The 20,000-nt window shown below is 31.5% G+C and overlaps 1 protein-coding gene across 2 annotated transcripts; it reads right to left on the reverse strand.

The window, feature by feature from the left end:
• Nucleotides 1–8,812: 8,812 nt before the first annotated feature.
• On the reverse strand, nucleotides 8,813–17,645 carry LOC118043434 (ABC transporter G family member 28). 2 transcript variants are annotated; one of them, XM_035051410.2, is made up of 14 exons: nucleotides 16,503–17,645; nucleotides 16,312–16,388; nucleotides 15,513–15,788; nucleotides 14,254–14,317; nucleotides 14,005–14,151; nucleotides 13,843–13,877; nucleotides 13,566–13,639; nucleotides 12,449–13,362; nucleotides 11,330–11,626; nucleotides 10,735–11,214; nucleotides 10,374–10,522; nucleotides 9,834–10,123; nucleotides 9,528–9,661; nucleotides 8,813–9,428 (listed from the first exon to the last, which is right to left on the reverse strand). In XM_035051410.2, exons 1-14 carry the CDS (start codon nucleotides 16,742–16,744, stop codon nucleotides 9,272–9,274), a joined length of 3,336 nt encoding a protein of 1,111 aa, XP_034907301.1. In that variant the 5' UTR covers nucleotides 16,745–17,645; the 3' UTR covers nucleotides 8,813–9,271. The 2 variants fall into 2 exon arrangements, with proteins under 2 accessions (XP_034907301.1, XP_034907309.1); XM_035051418.2 differs by lacking the exons at nucleotides 16,312–16,388; nucleotides 16,503–17,645 and having other exon boundaries at nucleotides 8,814–9,428; nucleotides 14,005–14,164; nucleotides 15,513–15,586.
• Nucleotides 17,646–20,000: the final 2,355 nt, after the last annotated feature.

The raw sequence follows: 20,000 nt of genomic DNA on the forward strand, positions 1-20,000 counted from the left end.
ATAAAAATCATAAAAATAATTACCAAAGTTGATATAAAACAAATTCTAATGGATGAAATTGAAAAAAAAATCAAATCAAAATATATAGCAATCAAAAGTTTGATGACTAAATTTAATATAATCAGTAAATAACATGATATTTCTAAATTTTTTACAACTTCTGAAAAGTGTTTTTCCGTTCAAAATGAAAGGAAAATATTTTCTTCAAAACCAAGTCAAATTTTTCTTTAACGAAAAATTGTTTTTCGTTAACCAATTTTTCTAATGACAAACAAACATAAAAAGTTTGGAAAGTGTTTTTCAGTAAATCACTTTCCATGAAAGAAATTGAGCTTAAGTGTTAGTTTAGTTTTGTGGTTGTAGTTTGACAAAATTTTTATAAATTATAGTCTTTTTTTAATCATTGTTTCAAGAAGAATTTTAAGTGAGATTCATGCATAATTATTAAATTTTAATTAATCAAATATTTTTAAAATTTTAGCTGGGGCAAACATGTTTTCAACCACACCACAGTATACTCCCAAATGAACACTGCAAAAATGGAAATTGCTTTTCTTTTCTTTGTTGTTTTACTTATTTGTACTTAAAAAACCCAAAAACTGTTAAATAATTATTATTTTGCTTATAGAAATATAGAATCAAGTAAGAATATCTTTAATCACAAAACTATTTAGAAGAGTCAAATTATTAATATAATTTTTTAAATGGTAAAAATAAAAAATAAATTCTTATGTATACTTCAATAAAAAAATATTTTCAAAACCCATTTGTATTCTAATATATTTAACATCAACATTTTTTTTTTTTTTTAATAAAAACACTGAGAAAAGTTGTAGAGATAAAAAAAATGAATACTTAAATAATATATCTTAATGCTCTTAACTTTGTTGATACATCTTGAAAAATAATTTTTCTTTGGAAAAAAAAATATTTTATCTCTTTATTTAGCTCAAGAGGAGAAATTTTTGAACAAAGTATACAGCAACCATAAATTCCTCGTCGTCTCCGGAATTAGTCGCTTTTCTGGACGGAGATGTGTAGTAGTTGGCAGAGAGAACAGTGCAAGACATCATATTTGTTACACCTCAACCGTTCTTCTAGAAGACATTAATTTTTTTAGAATATAAAATTTGACAAATATTTAACAAGAAATATTGTACTTTCTATATTTACGCACACTTGGAGGGATTTCGCTAAAACGATATCAACTATGATTATAATGTATTTGTGAGCAAGACTCGTCATATATAAATACGTTATTTCCTCAAAAAATCAGTAATAAAATTCGATCCCTCAATTAATTTTCTTTATTTATTATCAAGTGAATCAACCTCTTAGAGGGTTATGGAAGATTCATGGTTTTGAAATCTGGCTCGATAAGTCGACCCGAGACCCGACCGATTCAGGGCTATAACTGAGCCGGGTTGAGAAAAAAAACAGGAAAAGAAAAAATCAGTTGTGACCCGACTGATCCAGGAGGTCAACTCGGCGACTTAGTTGACTCGACAATACCCGGTTAAAAACTGGATTGCAGCCAGTTAATTTTTGTTTTCTTACTAAAATGATGTCGTTTTAATTTTAAAAAAATCGACTTGAATAATCAGGCTACCCGGTCAAAATCTGAAATCCAGGCTAGTTATCGGGTCTGGTCTAAAAACTATAAAAAGATTAACTGAAAAATTTGTCGTGCTACTATCTTTGAACTGGTAATCATATTATATGTTAGGGCTACTATTTACTATATTAATATTTAACGGGTCAAGGGTCACTGGTTTTGAAAAGGCAACACTGCCACTATTGTTAATCCAGGCATGTTTTGACTATATGCCGGTCAGATATTAATTAATTAATCAAGTTGCACATACAGCTACTTATATATGTACGAGCCCGCGTAAAAGATTAATTAATAATAATCATAAAAGATTAATTAATAATTAATAATTATGGTACGGAAGCATGTGTTCTTCATTAATTAGCACATAAATTTATATTAATTTGTTTTCTTTTGAAACGGAGCACTTGTATGATAGTGGCCGAGCCCGTCCTTTTAAGAGTATGTTTGGTATTGTGGTAGTTATTGTGGTTGTGGTTTGAAAAAAATTGTTTTATAAAAAATACTTTTAGTTGAGGTTGTTTTTAAAAAATAGATGTTTTGTTAAAACTGTGATTAAAATTGAGGTTGAAAAAAAAAAATTTAATATGCTTGGTTAAGAATGTTTTTGAAATTGAGGTTATAAAATAATTTAAAAATATTTATATTAATATTGATGGTTTTAAATTTAAATATTGTAGAATTAATTACTTCTATTACATCATGGAATAAATAATATAATTCTATTACGTATAAAATTCATCCGATAAAAATTACGGTTTTCGTAATTTTTTGAGCGTGTAATAAAATTAGATAAAATATTATCAGGTATAAAATTGATATTATAATGCAAGTAAATTTAATTCACTCTATACTAGTTTTTGAAGAAAAAAAATATTGTTCCCATCATAGTACGAAAAAATTTAATTCAATTTCAACTAGTTTTTTTATAATAAAAAACTATTAAAAAAGTTAACAATAAAAAAAAATTCATATAATTGCCTGTTCACATAGTGCAATTATAGTTAGCTGTTAAAAAATAACAGAAAAAAAAAAGTTGATGTAATTGCACTGTTGAACAATGCAATTATAGTGCACAGTATACCAATCACATGAATAGAAACGAAAAGCATGAATTCACTGCTTTCTGAAAATCGAGTTTCTGCCGCAAATAAATATTGGGACCCACGTTTTTTTATTTTTTGACAATTCGTAACCAAACAGTTAATTAGTGCGTTTTTCAGAAAACGTAAACGCTAACGTGTAGACAAACGGACTCTAAGTGTAACTAGTTTTATCACCTTGTATAATTTCAGAATATGTCAGTATTATAAATATGTTTTATTGTATTATGATTTTTTTAATTGAAAAATATAAAAATATCATTTATATTTAATAAAATAAATTTAAAAAAATATATAAAAAAAATTGATAAATTGTAAAAAAATTATTAATGCTGATTTTAATTTATAGATTTTTTTTTTTTTTATCTTGGAGGTTATTTTTTCTTTCTAGGAATAAATAGTTTTTATTTTTATAAATACATCAATTGATAAATTAGCTAGAAAATTGGGGGGAGGGAGGGGTGACCTAAAAATCCAAAACTTCACCTAATTTTATCTAATAACAATTCAAAAATACCATAAAACCTCTTATACCACTCACTAACTTCAAAATACCTTTAAAACACTAAAATTATTGAAAATCAACTTAATTAAAAAAATACAGATGGATCCCAGTTTACTTTTTTAGGCATGTTTATATGAAACAACTATTATCATCAAACTTCTCTCCTCTAATAAAATATTTTAACACTAAGATCGTTATTCTTGCTGTGAAAATATGACAAACTAACAACTTTTTCTCAATGAATTTTTTATACTTTTAAAATAGAAGGTACACGAGAGAGGTGTATTTAAAGATAATATTTTTTATTTTTAAAAATATTATTATAAAAACTTTTAATTATAAAATATTCAACTAAGACATATAAGAATAAAAATAATTATTATCATATTTTTAAAACCCAACTTGGAGGTTGATCTAGGGAAAATCCCGAGTCAACTAAGACTCATTTGTTTACTTTGTCTTGTACATCACTATTAATAGCAGAGCCTGGATTTTTTAAATGAGGGGGCAAATTACTAACAAATGCTTGATATTATGTAGACACGTGTCATATAGAAAAATTAATTTGAAACATATGTATTAACTCATAGCAAGTGAAATTAATTTGAGAATATTTTTAAAATGAAAAAACTTACATTATAATTGTTCTCTCAAGTTTTTATATTTTAAAACCATTTCATAATGATTTTATTATCAATATAATCAAAGATATCTTTATCAATGCATACAAACAAAACTGTCATTTATCTGTTTATTTCTTAATTTGTTTCGCAATCTACTTTTTATAATATGCATAACAGGAAAAAAAAACACTCTCCACTATAACAGTTGCAACTGGTAGAAGTAATGATAATTTGATAAACATATATACCAATTTGAAAAATTCTTCCCAAATAGTCATTCTTTGTTTTTATCATTTTCTTTGCGAGACCACCAATATCTTTGATACTAGATAATTCATCATCACTGTGTAGATTGATAATATACATATCGAGTTAGTCATCAAGTATAATAAGGTCCATTATAGAGAACTTATTGGGATAAAAGTGAGTAGGGTGAATAAGTTTTTCTTTGTTGAAAGTAAAAAAAAAGTTATTTAGGTTTAAACATGTCACATAAAGAAGTAACTCTATACTGTTCTCGGTGAAACAATCATTCTAACTCATTAAGCTGTATATCAATAATATTATTAATATAATTAACATAACTGCATAATAATTTATTGTTAAACAAAACTCAATTGAGTTACATAATAATCATTGGGATATTACATGGATTTGATTTGATTATTACACAATCTCAATTATATTTAATTTTAAAGTAACAAACACTCATTACATGTGCTAAGCATGAAGTTGTTTTCATCTATTATGGTGAAATATATTGCATGAAGTGTTTATTTATATAGAAAATTTTTGATAATTAATATTTTACTCCAAATTTCCTATCCAATAGCATTTGTTTTATAAAAAAATTAGTAGTGGTGTGAACTAAAATATGCAACTAATAATTTCTAGATCATTAATTATGTTTTTGAGGTTATCTTTTTAAATCAATAGCTTTCTTTTATAAATAATTGGTAGCGATAATATGCAAAAAGTAGAGATTAATCGATTTTTTTTTTTCAAATCCAAGTTATTGAATTTTGTTTATAAACTTGATAATTACTTTTTGAGTCCTTAACTAATTAATAATGAATAATGAAATAGCAAGTGATTAAGTAATCTTATAATTGCTAACAGAACATATTAAAGCACTTTGCGCCTGCGTCTTAAAAATAACAAGTCATTTATACAACTTTTGTTTAAATATAAGCCTAAAAAACTTATTTTATTAGTTACCTATTAAAACTTAGATTTAAAATTCTCAAACTTTCTTGAAAAAGATGGAAAAAAATGAAATAACTCCAACTAAATTTATTATTTAAAGAACGGAAAAAGAAAATAACACTAAAAATTCAAGAATCATAGCAATCTTGAAATTTTAAAAAGTGGAAATGATATATATCTAGTCAATACAAATAAATCAAGAAAAGAAGAAGAAGAAGAAGAAGAAACTAACTTACTTGAAATAAGATGCAAAGAAATTGACGAGAAAAAAATAAAAAAAAGATAGAAATTATTGAGATATAAACCCACAAGCTGTGTCTTTCTCTAGCCATGTCATTTTCTACTTTCTTTTCTTTTTTGTTTAATTTTTTTTTGCAAGATATAAGTTGTTATATTAATATTTTAATATAAAATATACTTTGAAAAAAATATTAAGAGGGCAATTACCCCTTATCTCTAGGTGGCTTCGCCGTAGTTGTTACCAAATATAATTTTTATTTTTTATTTTTTTTAATCTTTGTTTTCTTTATTGTTTCTGTTTTTTATCTTTTCTTGAAATAGGATTCAAATACCATCTACATCTTAGAAAGATGGTGAGGATTTTTCTTTATATTTTTTTGAAGAATAAAATTATTTTTCTTATGCCGTGGGAAATATACACACCCTGATGACGTTGTGGCTTTTGAATATTCTCATGTGCACGAACCAAAACAGAAAGCTTAAATATTTCCAAATGCACGTTATCGGCACGTGGTTTGAAATATTGCCGGTTGAGATAGGCTTACACGTCATTTTCCATCCATGACCATAATTCCCTTTTTTTTATTCATCGTTAAAAAAAAAAATCTGTTTTTTTTTTTTTTTTTTCAAATCATGGTATTGCATAAAGGAAGGAGAGGGGTATTTAGAAAAACAGCACGCGGTTGTAAATAACATTATAAAAAGAAAGTATTTATTTTTCTTTTAATTTCTTCTGTATTTCTTTTTCGGTTTCTTTTGTTTCCTCACGTTTGAACTCAAAATTAAAAATTTCTATGTGCCATGTGTCGTTGGCTGATATGAACTAATTGATGAATCAAACCACAAGCACCTCAATTTCTTAAATTGGAATTAATAGAGTTTTTTTTTTTTTTTAAATCCAAAATTGATACAACATTAATCTTCAATATCACCAACCTATTTTATATAATATCATACGTTTATGTTGGGCGGATAAAAACTTTTCACACAATTATATATAAATAAAAAATCACTTTCAATGAAATACAGCTGGTACATTATATAAGCAATCACATTAATCTTTATTTTTTTGTCCTTTGTCATGAACCCTAATGGCCATTATTGTACATGTTGGATGACTTTCATTCCAATTTTGAGTGGCAAAAATGCACGTAGAATTTCTTGGACATGGAATGTATATATTAGCAATTAATTAAATTACACCCAATACGGACAATATATGTCCATATTTCCCGTACATGTACGTCACTAAGTGTAGACTTTGTCTCCTTCAAAGATTTGAATAGACTTTTGATTATTTTTTTGGAAGCCAATTTCTATGAGATGTTGAAATGAATATTGGGCACAGATTAAACGCGGGATTGAACGAGACATGAGCCGAGCTAGATCCTGACATGTTCAACCTTTGTTAATTTAAATACACAAAATGGTAAGAGTTAATCATATAACTTAGTTTATCAAAAACAAGTTAGTATTGAAATGAAATAAAATCTTCATATCAGTTCATTATTGTTTATTTTTGTATTTTTAAAAATATTTTAAAAAAATAAATTTTTATTTTAAATCAATATTTTAAGATATTTTAATGTGCTAATATTAAAAATAATAAAATATTATTTAAATATATTTTTAAATACAAATATAAAAAATAACTATCATTATATTCAAGCTAACGTTGAAGTTTCTTCAGATAGACTATTCCAGTTCAAATTTGCTGACAAAGCCTTCGGCCTGATAAATAACCCATCACATCATCATTTCTTAATATTCTTGCCATGGGCCGTGATTCATGACTTTCATTGCTTGTGGTCATTGCGGCCACTTTTTTTTTTTTTTTTGGGGAATCCGGGACTTCATTTCTTTGCTGTATAAATTATTGTAATTGCATTACCGCGTGCATTTATGAACAATATTCCTGGTTATATGCAATTTAAAAATATATCTGAGCAGTTGATGAAGATTAAATCCAAGTTAACAGTACTTGGGTTGGTACCTAAAGATAGCATTGGATGTGTCTGTATTTGGTGTTGTGATGTATATTTTTTTTTAAAAAATATTTTTTGTTTAGAAATATATTAATTTTTTTTTAATTTTTCACTTCAGCACCTTAAAATGATAATAAAATATAATTTGATATTTTTTTTTGAAATAATTTATACTTATTCACAAGCAAGGCCTAAGTATTGTTTAATATTTTGCTTTGACCAAGTGCTCTTCTTCCAGAGCAATTTTTTGAAAAGATAATTTTTTTTCCGGGTCTAAATAAAATATACTTTAAAACATAATCATTGTACTCAAATCAAAGTCGTGAAGTGATGCCAGTGCTTCTGGCTAGGGTGACGGACTTACTTACATCATGCGGGTTTTTATGCAAGTTTTTGTAAAACAAAATAATTTTTTAAAGTTCGGTTTCAATTATTTTTTAGTATTTTTTAAAAAATAATAAAATACAAAATTAACAAACTTACTTAACAATTAATTAAACCACGTCTTCTAAAATAACAAAAATAAAAAATTTTATAACAAAGATGAGAGTTTTTCAACAATATCATAATTATTATGAAAATTCTATACAATCTTGAAAATAAATTTCAATAACGATGTTGTTAAAAAAAATATAAGCGTAAAACTTATTTTTATAGGATATCAAATTTATTTTATGAAGTGTTTGTTTAGTATAAAATATTTTATAAAAAAGTGTTTATTGTGTTTATTTTGTGTAAAGTATTTCACCTAAAAACTAGTCAAATATAAAATATTTATATAGTCATTTATTAACTTAATACATTTATTGAACATGTTTTAACTCATAAATTATTATGAAATATTTTATTATAGTAATGAACTCATAATATCAACTAATTATTTCAATTATGTTGACCGCATTCTCATCTTCTTTCATTATTATCATTATTAGCAATAATTAACACTATAATTACTATAATTAATATTAGTATCACTAATATAATTATTATCACAATTACTATTATTATTATTCTATTACCATCGTATTTTTCATATAATTATTTATGAAATATTGTAAAGTTTGTTCCATATAAAATATTATTTCTTAATTAAACCCTTTTGTATTCTATATATGTTCAATATGATTCATAAAAAAAAGGTTATTTAACATGAACAAATTGATAGGCTATAGTAAAATAAAATTCGATGTTAGTGATAATGTTGCAAATTTATGAAATTAATATTTGTTCTTAGAAATATTTTGGACCTTGCAATTCATTTCAAACTATCATTCATTATCAAGGAACTAATCCTATTAAATCTTGATGAGTTGGTAAATATTAGCGATGTAGCCCCTAATTTAAGAAGCTCAGCCCCAATAAAAAAAAAGAGCATTCTCAAAAAAATAAAAAAAATAATAGAATTATAAAGCAAATCCCAGTTCTGCCCCTGTCTGTGTTCTGGTTGAACCCTAGGGGCTAGGATTATTATGTTTTGCTGCGACTCATCGCGAATACCCAGAAGGACCACCTACTTTGGTCCGGAAACGAAGAAGATGGTTGCTGTCATGCTCTTAGTTGGACAAGACCTCAAGAACAATTTACTTCATCCTGGACAAGACTTCACCGAGCAAATATCTTGCTCAGACCGGATCTTGAACAAAATCAGAGACGCATAACAAAAAACTAAAAATAAAATTGAAGCTTGCTGTGCTTGGCAAAAAAATCAACAACGCACAGTATTGAGAAAAGTTGAGAACATATTTCTATTCCTGGTGTGTAGTGTTGGCTAAAACAGGGAAGAAAAAGAAGTCCATGTATCTGATCTTTACACAAATTATCATGCAGAAACGAAGCAGAGGAACCTTAGTATCATGATTTAAGTCCTGCACCATGTTCCATGACTTCAAATTCCCTTTCAAATAATCTACGCAAGCTCTCCATGAGAGCAAGAGTCTTTGAACTGACCCCCCCCCCTCTCCCCCTACTTCTTACAAGAAGAAAGAGTACAGAAGACTTCACTTCCCGTGGAAGGTAATCATAATAAAGAATGCAGCAACACGACTAGCTATTCCAGTTAAAACAAGGCAGATTAAACAACGATACCAATGGCCTAGATCATACCCACTTTCCATGAGTGAACCACACCTTGTTATCAGCCAAACTCCGTAGTACCTGAAAGACAGAATAATCAGAAGGTAAGTTGGTACATTACATGCAAAACATTAATTAATCACCACATGTGGAGGAGGAATATCAAAGTCAGACACAAACCTTTTAGCATTTGATATCACAAACGCTTCCAGTGCCCACTTAGTATAGCACAAGTCAGATATGCAATCCACAACAACACCGTTTTCACTTTGGGTTGCTATCAGGGTTAGAACAACCGGAAGCAACACTGACCACTGCACAGCACAGAAAAATGCCTCGTTAGCGCGAGTGAAAATGTTTGCAATAAGCGCATGTGGATATGGATTGCACGTCTGTTTATTACACGAGGGCGATGGATTCATGATTTACCAACTTGGTTTATGGAACTAACAAGTTCTCAATGCAAAGGGTACTTCAAATGCTCACCAGTTGGGCTGGACCAGGTTCGAAGAAGATGGCCATCGCGTAAGCAATTCCCGTCACACAATACACCAGACAGATTAAGACTATGTAGTTATCTAATACTGTTGATCTTGGATTGTTGAAGTAGTAGAACATTGACAGATAGACAAGTGGCTTGACAATTGTGCTGAAATGGTCTATTGTATCCTTGGCAAGAAAGTTTGCTAGGCTGCTCATACCAGAAGATCTCTCTCTCCAGTAATGTAGCTTATCCAGGGAAAATGATCTCAAAGCCGCAATCTTACACAGCAGTGCTGAAAGTCCGAAAAACATTTAGATTAGTGGGAATAAACCTTGTACAAGAAAGCACTTCATAAAGGGACATAGGGAAGCTAATTTACAGTGAAAAAGGCAGATTGGCATGCAAAACAACAAGCACCCACTAGAGTGCAAATTCGATCACAAGTTACCCTACATTTTAAACATCAAAAGCCTGCATCTAAGCAAGAATATTCTAATGGAGCCTTGCATATACAAGAACTGCAAGAGGTTTTGATCACTTACAAACTGCAATGACAGTGTATGTGTAACCAAGCACCCCAAAAGTTTCATCGCTCACTTTAGCTAGTGTTCCTAAGCAGATTCCAGCTAGCAATAAAATCAAATAATCTACAGCTTGTGCCCTTGCTTCTCGTAGCCGCTGCTTTCCAACCCTACAAACAAGCCACTCAAGAAGATTATGTTAATTTTTATGATGAACGCAAACTCAATAAAACTGATCATCCCAAAACAGAGTAATTTCGCGTGAGAGATGCAAGAGCCTAATATTGCACAGTACTTCAATTAGCATAGCGCTGTTATCATGATAACAATGGAGGGTTACACTTTACATGCACCAACAATAGAGAAAGGGGATCTCCCTTACCTCCCAAGGAAGTACCTATACTGCTGATATACTCCAGGGCTTCTCCGTCCGGATAAGTCGCCTGATTTTGATAAATCGTGTAGAAACTTTTCTTTCTCTGACTCAACATTAGCTTTCAGATCCTGCCAAAAACCTCCAGCAAAAGACTCTGTTTCAGATCCAGCTTCACTTGCTCCATGAGCAGAATTTTCACCGGAGGGTAGTCCCAGTCCATCTGTATTCTGCATCATATCCATAGGAACTGGGTAGCCATTATGAAGCATCCATCTAACTGGAAGTTGCTTATAGTTCACCCCTGATTTTGGTTTTGCAATGCCCTCCAAAACGTCAATGAAGTAATCTGGAGGATTCACGCGCTCAGGTACAGTAATTCCAAGGCCAGCAAAGTACTCCTCAACTTTCTTTGCTGGTCCGTGATATGCTATCAAGCCACCTTTAGCTAGAAGTATCAAATCATCAAACATCCTGAATAATGTATAGCTGAAGCAACCAAGAAAAGCAAAGGAAAAAAAAGGAAAGTTAATATTTTCTTATGGCCACTATATCACATAATCTAAAAAGACAACTCTCTATCATCATAGAAAGGGTAAATTACCTAGGTTGGTGTACAACCATGCATATGTTTACTCCTTCAAGAGCTTCACGTCGAAGAGCTCGAAGTAGCAACTGGGAGGATGAACTGTCCAAGCCAGATGTGGGTTCATCTAATATCAGAAGTGAAGGTTCCATAACCATTTCAAGACCAACATTGACACGTTTTCTTTGACCTCCAGAAATTCCTCGCTTTTCCACTGTCCCAACTAGAGAATCTCGCACTGCCTGCAGGCCCAAGGCCTCAATAACTCTTTCAACAACTAGAACCTTTTCTGGTTTTGGTAGATCAGCGGAGAGTCTACAATAACAGAAATCCAGTAAATATATATGCTAAAAAAAGCAAGTACTGTTAAACAGCCACAGCATTTGTGACTGTGGGTGTAAGAAAGAGAGGGAGAGGGTAATATCTAAGAAGGCAGAGAAAATTAATACATAAAGGGTGTGTCTGTACGAGAGAGGGGGGGGGGGATGTAAGCAGCCAGAGCAAATAAATGAATAACAAAGGAGGAACAGAGAAGAGAGAACAATTGGACATTCTTGTTGTGTTGATGCAATATGTGTACATATAAATATATGAATGATGCCAAGCAGATTGATAGAATAAATAAAAGGAAAAAAAAAAGGTTTTCTTTTACGAGGAAAAAATCTTTGGCACACCATGACGAAATTCCAAATTTTCAGGAAGCTCCAATGCCATCAATTACAATAACAGAAATATTCAGAAAATTTTAGCTTCCCTTGTTTGGTAGAAAAAGTATATATAAATGTGTACAATCAAAATTAACCACCTAATGCATGTAAATTTCTAGCAATGTTCATAAGTTTAGATGTTTTCCAACTCAATATCCTAGTCTGAAATGCGTTAACATAAAAATCATTTTATAGTTTCTGTTGTTCAACAACCCAGAAAAGCCAGGTTCTACTTCCACCATTTAGGGGGCTCGTGTCAGTCAATGTTGGTTAAACACAAGAAGGACTAATTAACACCAGATGCATGCATTTTGTTTGATGCATGAAAACTTGTTGGATGTCAACATTAATGACTTCACTACGATGGCAATGTGAATTGGGACTAACAAAAATGTGGTTAGTAATGAATTGTGAATTTACAGTTTTATACCTGCATCTTGCACTGAACCAGAGATTTTCCTCCACTGTCAGGTTTCCATGCACGATATCATCTTGAGGCACATAACCAATGATTTTCTTGTATGCTTGGATCGGGTCCGTCTTACCATTCACAAGAACCATACCAGACATGGCGCAACCAGTTGCTTTTCCTGTCAAAGCAGAAAGAAATGTTGTTTTTCCAGCTCCAGATGGACCCATTACAGCGGAAACTCGGCCAGGCGATAATTTCCCAGTCACACATCTTAGCAGATGTTTGCGTTTACTCTTCAAAGTGAGGGTTAAATCTTTAAAAGCAATCTCCAAAGTTGGCCTTTTCCTGATTTCAATATCGTTAGCCATTGAAATTACCCCAGAGAAGGTCAAATTATTGTTCTGCTCCTGCATAGCTTTCTCTCTCTCGATCTGTCCATATGCATACCTGAACATTTGACTATGAGTATGCAACTTCTTACCCCTTGGTGCATTCTTTCTTGTGTTTTTATCTCCAATCTTAAAATCGAAGCCTTCATGACCCTCGGGATTGTTCTCAATGTCATCCAGCATCTGTGTGAGGTTGCTCTTTTCCTTTTTCTTCCCTTTTGCAGATGATTGATAAGATGAACTACCTCCAGGCATAGGTGGTAGAGCAGCATCTGTTCCAGGTTTAGCTTGACCTAAACCTTTTAGCTGCTCTGCTGGCTTTTTAGACTTTGTACGAGAAAATGTGCGTGACAACTGAGTTTGCAGTCCAATGGCACCCTTCTTGGCAATGTCTCTTGCAGATTTCCATTTTTCACGTGCTTGTGCAGTTTCTCTTACACTTTGAACTGCCTTCTCCCTTGTCTGTGCTTGTCTTTTCTCTCGAGTCGCAAGAACTTGATCAGAACAGTTGTAAATAATGATGAGCAGAAAGCTTAATCCAGCCTACATTGACAAGCGAAGCGATTAGATCTGACGGTTGTGCACACAGGATCATATATAAGAATATTGCGATTTTGAAGCATGTCGTAAATATTTTGTGTGTATTCTGACACTTATTTTTCTGCCATTCTTCTCATAATAGTATACCGTAATGGAAACTCAAATCCATCGCCAGAAAATGATTAAAAGGTAAACTGATCACTCACGAAAAATAAAATGCCGTATGCAGTGATGTTCTGATTTGTTGAGCGTGGTTCACAAGTTGCCAGCTTAAAACACCCTGCAAGTTCATTGTTAAAGATTATACATGCTGCTAAAATTGAAAGAAAATAAATCAAATTTCTAAACCTAAAGGCATAGATTGTTAACAACCAGAAACATAGCAGATGAAAAAAGTACGCCCCGGCAACAGAACAACAAAGGAGCACAGACTAATACAACAAACACAATATCCTCTCAATAAACTAGTAAGAGAATGCCCACCTGTTTGAGACGTTGAACCAGTCCTGCAGTAATGTCTGAAGCAAAACGCAGCTTAGTTTCATTAGTAACAGGAAAAGCAAAACAGGTGGCTGTGATATGAGGAAAGGTGAGAAATGCAATTCAATAGATAACTGCTGGAAGTTCAGGGATAATTATCAATACCCACGACTGCAAGGAATTTTTTGGATATTGGACGGACAGTATGATCCTGCTGAACAGAATATCTCGCCGCTACTTAAAATATCGGCCCAAACATCTGCTCCACCACATGTATGGTTTGGGTTTCCAGGAGGCAATTGGTAATGGTATCTGCAAAACATTTCTGCTAATAAATATTAATGTATGTATGATAAAACAGAAAAAAAAAAAAAAAACTTTAAATGAAAAGGCACGAAACAAGAATGAACTTACGGGTCGCATATGCCAGTGGTTTTGTTCAGTTTCGCTAGTGGGCAGTAAGCACCCAATGGACAAGCTTCAGAGACAAGATAGAAAATGTCAGAATATAATGAATGTTAGATGTGGCTCAATTAGGAACATATGGCACAATGAATCCAACAAACTAACTTACCAGAAAGAAACCAATGTAAACAACAATTTAAAATTCAGAAATGAAAAACAGTATACATTAACTCCATGCAAGCCAGAAACATTGTTAAAACAATTCCGCATAGAACCAAATTCAGGTGAAATATTAACTTCTTTTACGGGACTCTGATACAAATATCATTGTTTTCCAAGGAGCACTCTTTTAAGTGTCTTGATCATCTCAGCATCATCTATCAGACAAATTCTTGGATGTTTCAAGAGGTCCATCTCCTAGAAATAGGAGCAATACTAAAGAGATTCATTGACTTGATACAGACTATAGGGGGTGTACAGAAGTACTTTCCCTTGGCTTGTCTGGACAAACAGGCTGGTTTCATGCTATTTTCATTAGAGCCCAAAACTGATAAAGGAATCTTCAAGGCAGCTTGGAAAGTGAAACGATTTTTCATACTTCAAATATAAAATGGAAACTCTAAACTTCTCTGTCTGTTCTCTTTTCTCTCCGAATGCATGGACAGAATTTGAAAATGAGTGGTAGACTTTCTTCATGCCCCCTTTCCCTAGAAGAAGTTTATGAAATTGCAATAAGAGGCTCAGACTTGGGAAGGTCACTTCACCAATTTTCCTCCATTAAGGATCAAAATACTTTAATACTTTCTTCTTGCCAACATATAAATTTGTTGCTAGTTTGCTCTTCAGAAAAATGGGACACAGGGGGAGCTAAAATGAGTGTTCGGATGGAGAATAGAGTTTTGAATTGAAAGCATACAATATGGTCTTTGAGTCATCTAGATTCTGGAGTGGAGATGTGAAAACCACACCCCCAACACTTTTTAAGGCCTTGAAATTAACATTCGACTTTATAACTTGAATGGCCATGATCTGAGGTCACTGAGAATGAATATATAGAGAAAGAAGTAGTGGTCATAAGTCCAATGTATGCAGATTTCAGGGAAGATCTCTACCCATGCTAATCAAAAACTGGCAATTAGCCCAAGGAATGCAACAATAATACCAGGAGCGCATAACATATGCAATTCTTAACTATTGCCATGGTTCCAGACCAAAAAAAAAAAAAAAAAACTATCGCCATGATTGATGGTGGGTTTCGGAATACTTACGTATCATGCAAGTAAGACCATGAGGGCAGAAGAAACCCTCACAACAAGTTGCACAGCTTGTAGTTCTATCAGGAATGACCTTTGAATCTCTGAGGTCAACCTTTTGACCTTTGCCAACTCCACAAGCCCATCCTGGCTCACATCCAGAAACCCATGAACTCAAATTACAGTTCTTGTTAGGTTTCAAATAGTTTGCTTTCTTTGTGCCTTTTTCAAAGAAACTGTTGAAGTAGAATTTTATTTCTGCTGCTGTGCATATACGTGCCGTCATATCTCCTGATGCACAACATCAGAAATGTCAGAAAGATTTACTACAGAAAGAAAATGGATTAATAAACTAAGGGGAGTAGCTAAATGTTTCGATAATATAAACTAAGGGGAGTAACAAAGTGCATCCGAGTAAGAATAGCATAACTGAAACTAGAATTAGAATGATAACTACAAAAACACTCCACAAGTTTGAGGGAAACTTATAGAAAAATATATGTAAATATATAAAGAAGCAAACCGGATCTTTGAAGTTTAATCTATTAAATTAGGTATTAAGATTTGCTTTGTGATAGAACAAAGGAAAATTAGCAGGCATGTGCTATGTTTTATGAATCACTCTTTCTTTCCAACTTGTGAATTGGTTTTCCATAAAGGAAAGAGAATCTAAACAAAATGTCAGTTGAACTAATTAAGTTATGTAGCGTTCATTAAACCTCAAAATGCAGATGCCTATGTAAGAAAAAAATACACAGAAAAATCTAAAACCTTTATCAAATCATTGTTTTCAGGCTCCAAACTTTGAACGTACCGTTTGTTTTCTTGGCGCAATCGGATATGAATTGTGTTTTTTTGGAGAAATTGAATGCCATGTTCCAATCTTCATCCCTGCAAATCCAAATAAAAAAGAAAAGAAGAGAGAATATAACCACTTTTAATAATCAACACTCTTTCCTGAAATCCACCATTACATTAAAACGAAATAGTGGCGGAGTAACCTACACGTCAATTATGCAGAAACCAAAATATTTGGCAATATCTTGCTTGAACACAGAGGTAAAATTTGAGAAACTGTTGTAGACCAGCTCTGAAAATAGGTCTTCTGTGGCCGTACTGTTGTCATTGCCATCAGACTGTTGACAATAAATAGGGCTCAATGACAACGCTAATGCAAAAACAAAGATCGATACAGAGAGAAAAAAGCAATGGTTGTGTCTTAATTTATTGAACTTATCTCTTATCATATCTTTGTTAAGAGCAAAAAATGTAATAGCTCAAGCTTCAAGGATGTTAAAAGTAACCGACTGACTATGTGGTAATGTAATTACGAGGAAATTAAGATTGAAAAAAAAAGTTGTGGAAATTTAGGTTGGTTGGAGATAGGGTTGATGATGAAGAAGAAAGGGAGGAAGGGAAGAGATGTTAGTTTTTCAAAATAAGGAAAATAGAGGCCTCAGGATTTGGAGAGAGTAAGGTTTGGTTTTTTCTCGGAGGAAGAAATGGCAGGGAGGAAGAGTAGGAGATTGTCTTTCCAAATTCCCTGATCTCGGAGGAACTCCCATTATCCCATTTATCTTTCCAAATTCCCTGATCTCAGCCTTTTTTTATGAAGAACAGAAAGGAAGGAACAAAGAAATGAGAGAGGCGAAAGAGAGGGATGCTGAATCCTCGGTGGTGTCTTCCTTTAGCATAAATTTTGGAAGGTCAGAGAAGCATGGGAGAGGACACTGTCGTTCTTGTTCTTCAACGGAGAAGAACATCTTCCTTGACTCAGACGACAGACCAAGACTGGGGGTCTTTATTACTAGGCTAAACCCACTTGTTTGTATATTACTTGATGTTGGATTTGAGATTAGAGATTTGGAGCATATCTATGATATCAATCACTACATCATCAATAGAAACATTTCGGGAAGCTCTTCTCGTTTGTATTCAGTAGATAATTCACTAATAAAGATGGGCAAGGAAACTAGAACTCTTAAAAGAAAACCGAGAGAGCTCTCTCTACAACTAGAATGTCAGCTCGAGCTTTGGTCCTCGCAGAAATTTGAGATCATTTCTTCATCTTGATGATGGGGTGAAATTGATCAAGGCACCTCCTCAATAACCTCTGTTCGCTGAAGAAATATCAAAACAGGATAAGTAAAAAAATTAAAAGGTGAAGTATCATGTGGAGAACGGCATTAGCATGGAAGACTTGAGTATGATAGGCCATAGATGCAGTAGACGCCACAGCAAAAAAATAAACAATCATAGCAAAAAAAGAAAAAAGAAAAAAAAGAACTGATTCTCTGTCTTTTGATTACAATTTCGGGACCAAAAAATAAAGACAAAAAGATAAAAATAGATTTGTGTATGGTTATACTGAGACATAATAAAATATAAAAGAAACCTATTTTATTCTTAATATATATTATTGTTAAACTTAATATTAATATTAATATTATTATTTTATTTTAGTTTATATTAAGTGTTAAAATTAATAATATTATAATAACCCTAATTATAAAATTAGGATTGACGTGACAAGTTGACTTGAAACTAGATTGACTAAGGATTTAGATTGGTTCGAGTTTTAAAAAAAATAGACGAATGATTGACTCAACCTAACCCAATCAAAAACCCGGGTCAATCAGGGATAAAATACAAGTCAAAATCCCGTTGATTTTTTTTAAAAAAACTTTTTTTGGTCAAAACATAGTTATTTTAATTATTTTTTAAAAAACATTGAGTCAACCATGTTGACTCTTCTGACCTGTGACCTGAACCTTATATCGAGTCAACTTCGGAGGCGGGTTTTAAAAGTATGATAACAACTATTTTTATTCATGCATTGACTTGGATTGACCCTCTCAACTCGTGACTCAGATCTTGTCTTGGTCGACTCTTAAGTTGAGTTTTAACACTATAATAATAATATCTTTTATTCTTACATTGACCTAGAGCAACTCGAGTTGACCATCCTGATCCGTGACCTTGGCTTTACCCTAGATTAACCCTCAAATCAGGTTTTAAAATTATAATAATAATTACTTTTATTTTTTTTAACTATCCTGACACGTGAATTGAAACTTGTCTCGGGTTAACCCCCAAGTCAAATTTAAAAGCTATGATAATAATAATAATTTTTTTTTATTAAGTTGACCAGGGTCAACATTCAACCACACTTGTGACTTAAGCCTTACCTTGAATTGACTTCTAAATCAGTTTTTAAAATTATAATAATAATTATTTTTATTCTTACATTGACTCGGGTTAACTTGACCCATTACCCGGGCCTCAACCAATGACCCAGACTTTTCCTTGGATTAATTCCTGATTAGGTTTTAAAACTATTATAATAGACATTTTTATCCTGACATGTTTCATTTGTATCTCCTGTTTTGAAAGTATATAAATTCACTTTAAAAATATCACATAAACATATTTATTTTTTTTGTTTATATCTCTTGTTTTTTTAACTAAATGCATTTTTATCTCCAATGTTGTGGACTTGTAATCTATTCTATTCCAGGACAATAATAAAATGCTAACTTAAAAGACAAGTATTGTCTTAAACTGCTCACTGTCCACCAACTTCATATCATTACAAAAAAACTAAAAGGCATTAGTTTTTTATTACTTGTCAAGATACAAATTATTGTGGATTAGAATAGTGTAAAAATGATTTTGCCACTTTCAAAAAAATTGACTAAGCATGCAATTGGGGATAAAAATATCTTTTATATGGAATACATTTGACATTGCATATTTGATTGGGGGCTAAATGATATGTGAATTTCTTTTTGCTACAATATAAATATTATTTTGCCCTCAGAAGCATAAAAAAATAATCTTTAAACGAGGGGCTCTTTTGTCTTCTTAGATAAAAAAAAAAAAAAAAGGACTAATAAGATTACGGCCATACATCTGGGAGGGAAAAAAATATATATGCATGGAAGGGTTTATTTGTCTTTTTGTAATTAAAATTGTTAAATAACAGAATTACCCTTGGAATTCAAAAAATAAAAGGCTGGTTGCGGGGGTGTTTTAGTCTTTTTAGATTGGTTTTTTGTTATTCTTGGATTTTGACAGGGGTATTTTGGTAATTTTAGGTTTAAGAGTATGATTAAAAAAAAGAGTCATCATTTTGATATATATATATATATATATATATATATATATATATATATATATATATATATATATATTAATCCCAATTTCATATCGCGGGTTATTAGTTTATCAAGTTATTTCGAATTAACTCGAGTTGTTTTTTTTTGGCGTTATATTTTTTATTTTTTATTTCATGCTTCACATTAAGTTATTAAACCTTAAATTTTATAATTTTTTTTTTTTTTTTTTTTTACAGATTCTTTCGATCCCATATTTGGGGTTATATTTTCAGTTAATTTAATCCGAGTTATCTTGTATTATTATCGTTGAATATTTTTTTTTTAACATTAAAAAACGTTTGATCTGGCACGTGGCATAACAAGAGCACCTATCTAATATTAACTG

The sequence above is a fragment of the Populus alba genome, chromosome 1 (genome assembly GCF_005239225.2).
Source record: "Populus alba chromosome 1, ASM523922v2, whole genome shotgun sequence".
Classification (NCBI taxonomy): domain Eukaryota; kingdom Viridiplantae; phylum Streptophyta; class Magnoliopsida; order Malpighiales; family Salicaceae; genus Populus; species Populus alba.

What these genes read in the sequence shown, in the direction of transcription:
- LOC118043434 (XM_035051410.2), bottom strand. Translation starts at nt 16,744, where the DNA reads ATGATAAGAGATAAGTTCAATAAATTAAGACACAACCATTGCTTTTTT. An exon ending in ACCACTGGCATATGCGACCC is followed by an intron (nt 14,152 to 14,253) that starts GTAAGTTCATTC and finishes AATGTTTTGCAG; the next exon opens with ATACCATTACCAATTGCCTC. An exon ending in TATAGGTACTTCCTTGGGAG is followed by an intron (nt 10,523 to 10,734) that starts GTAAGGGAGATC and finishes GCTTGTTTGTAG; the next exon opens with GGTTGGAAAGCAGCGGCTAC.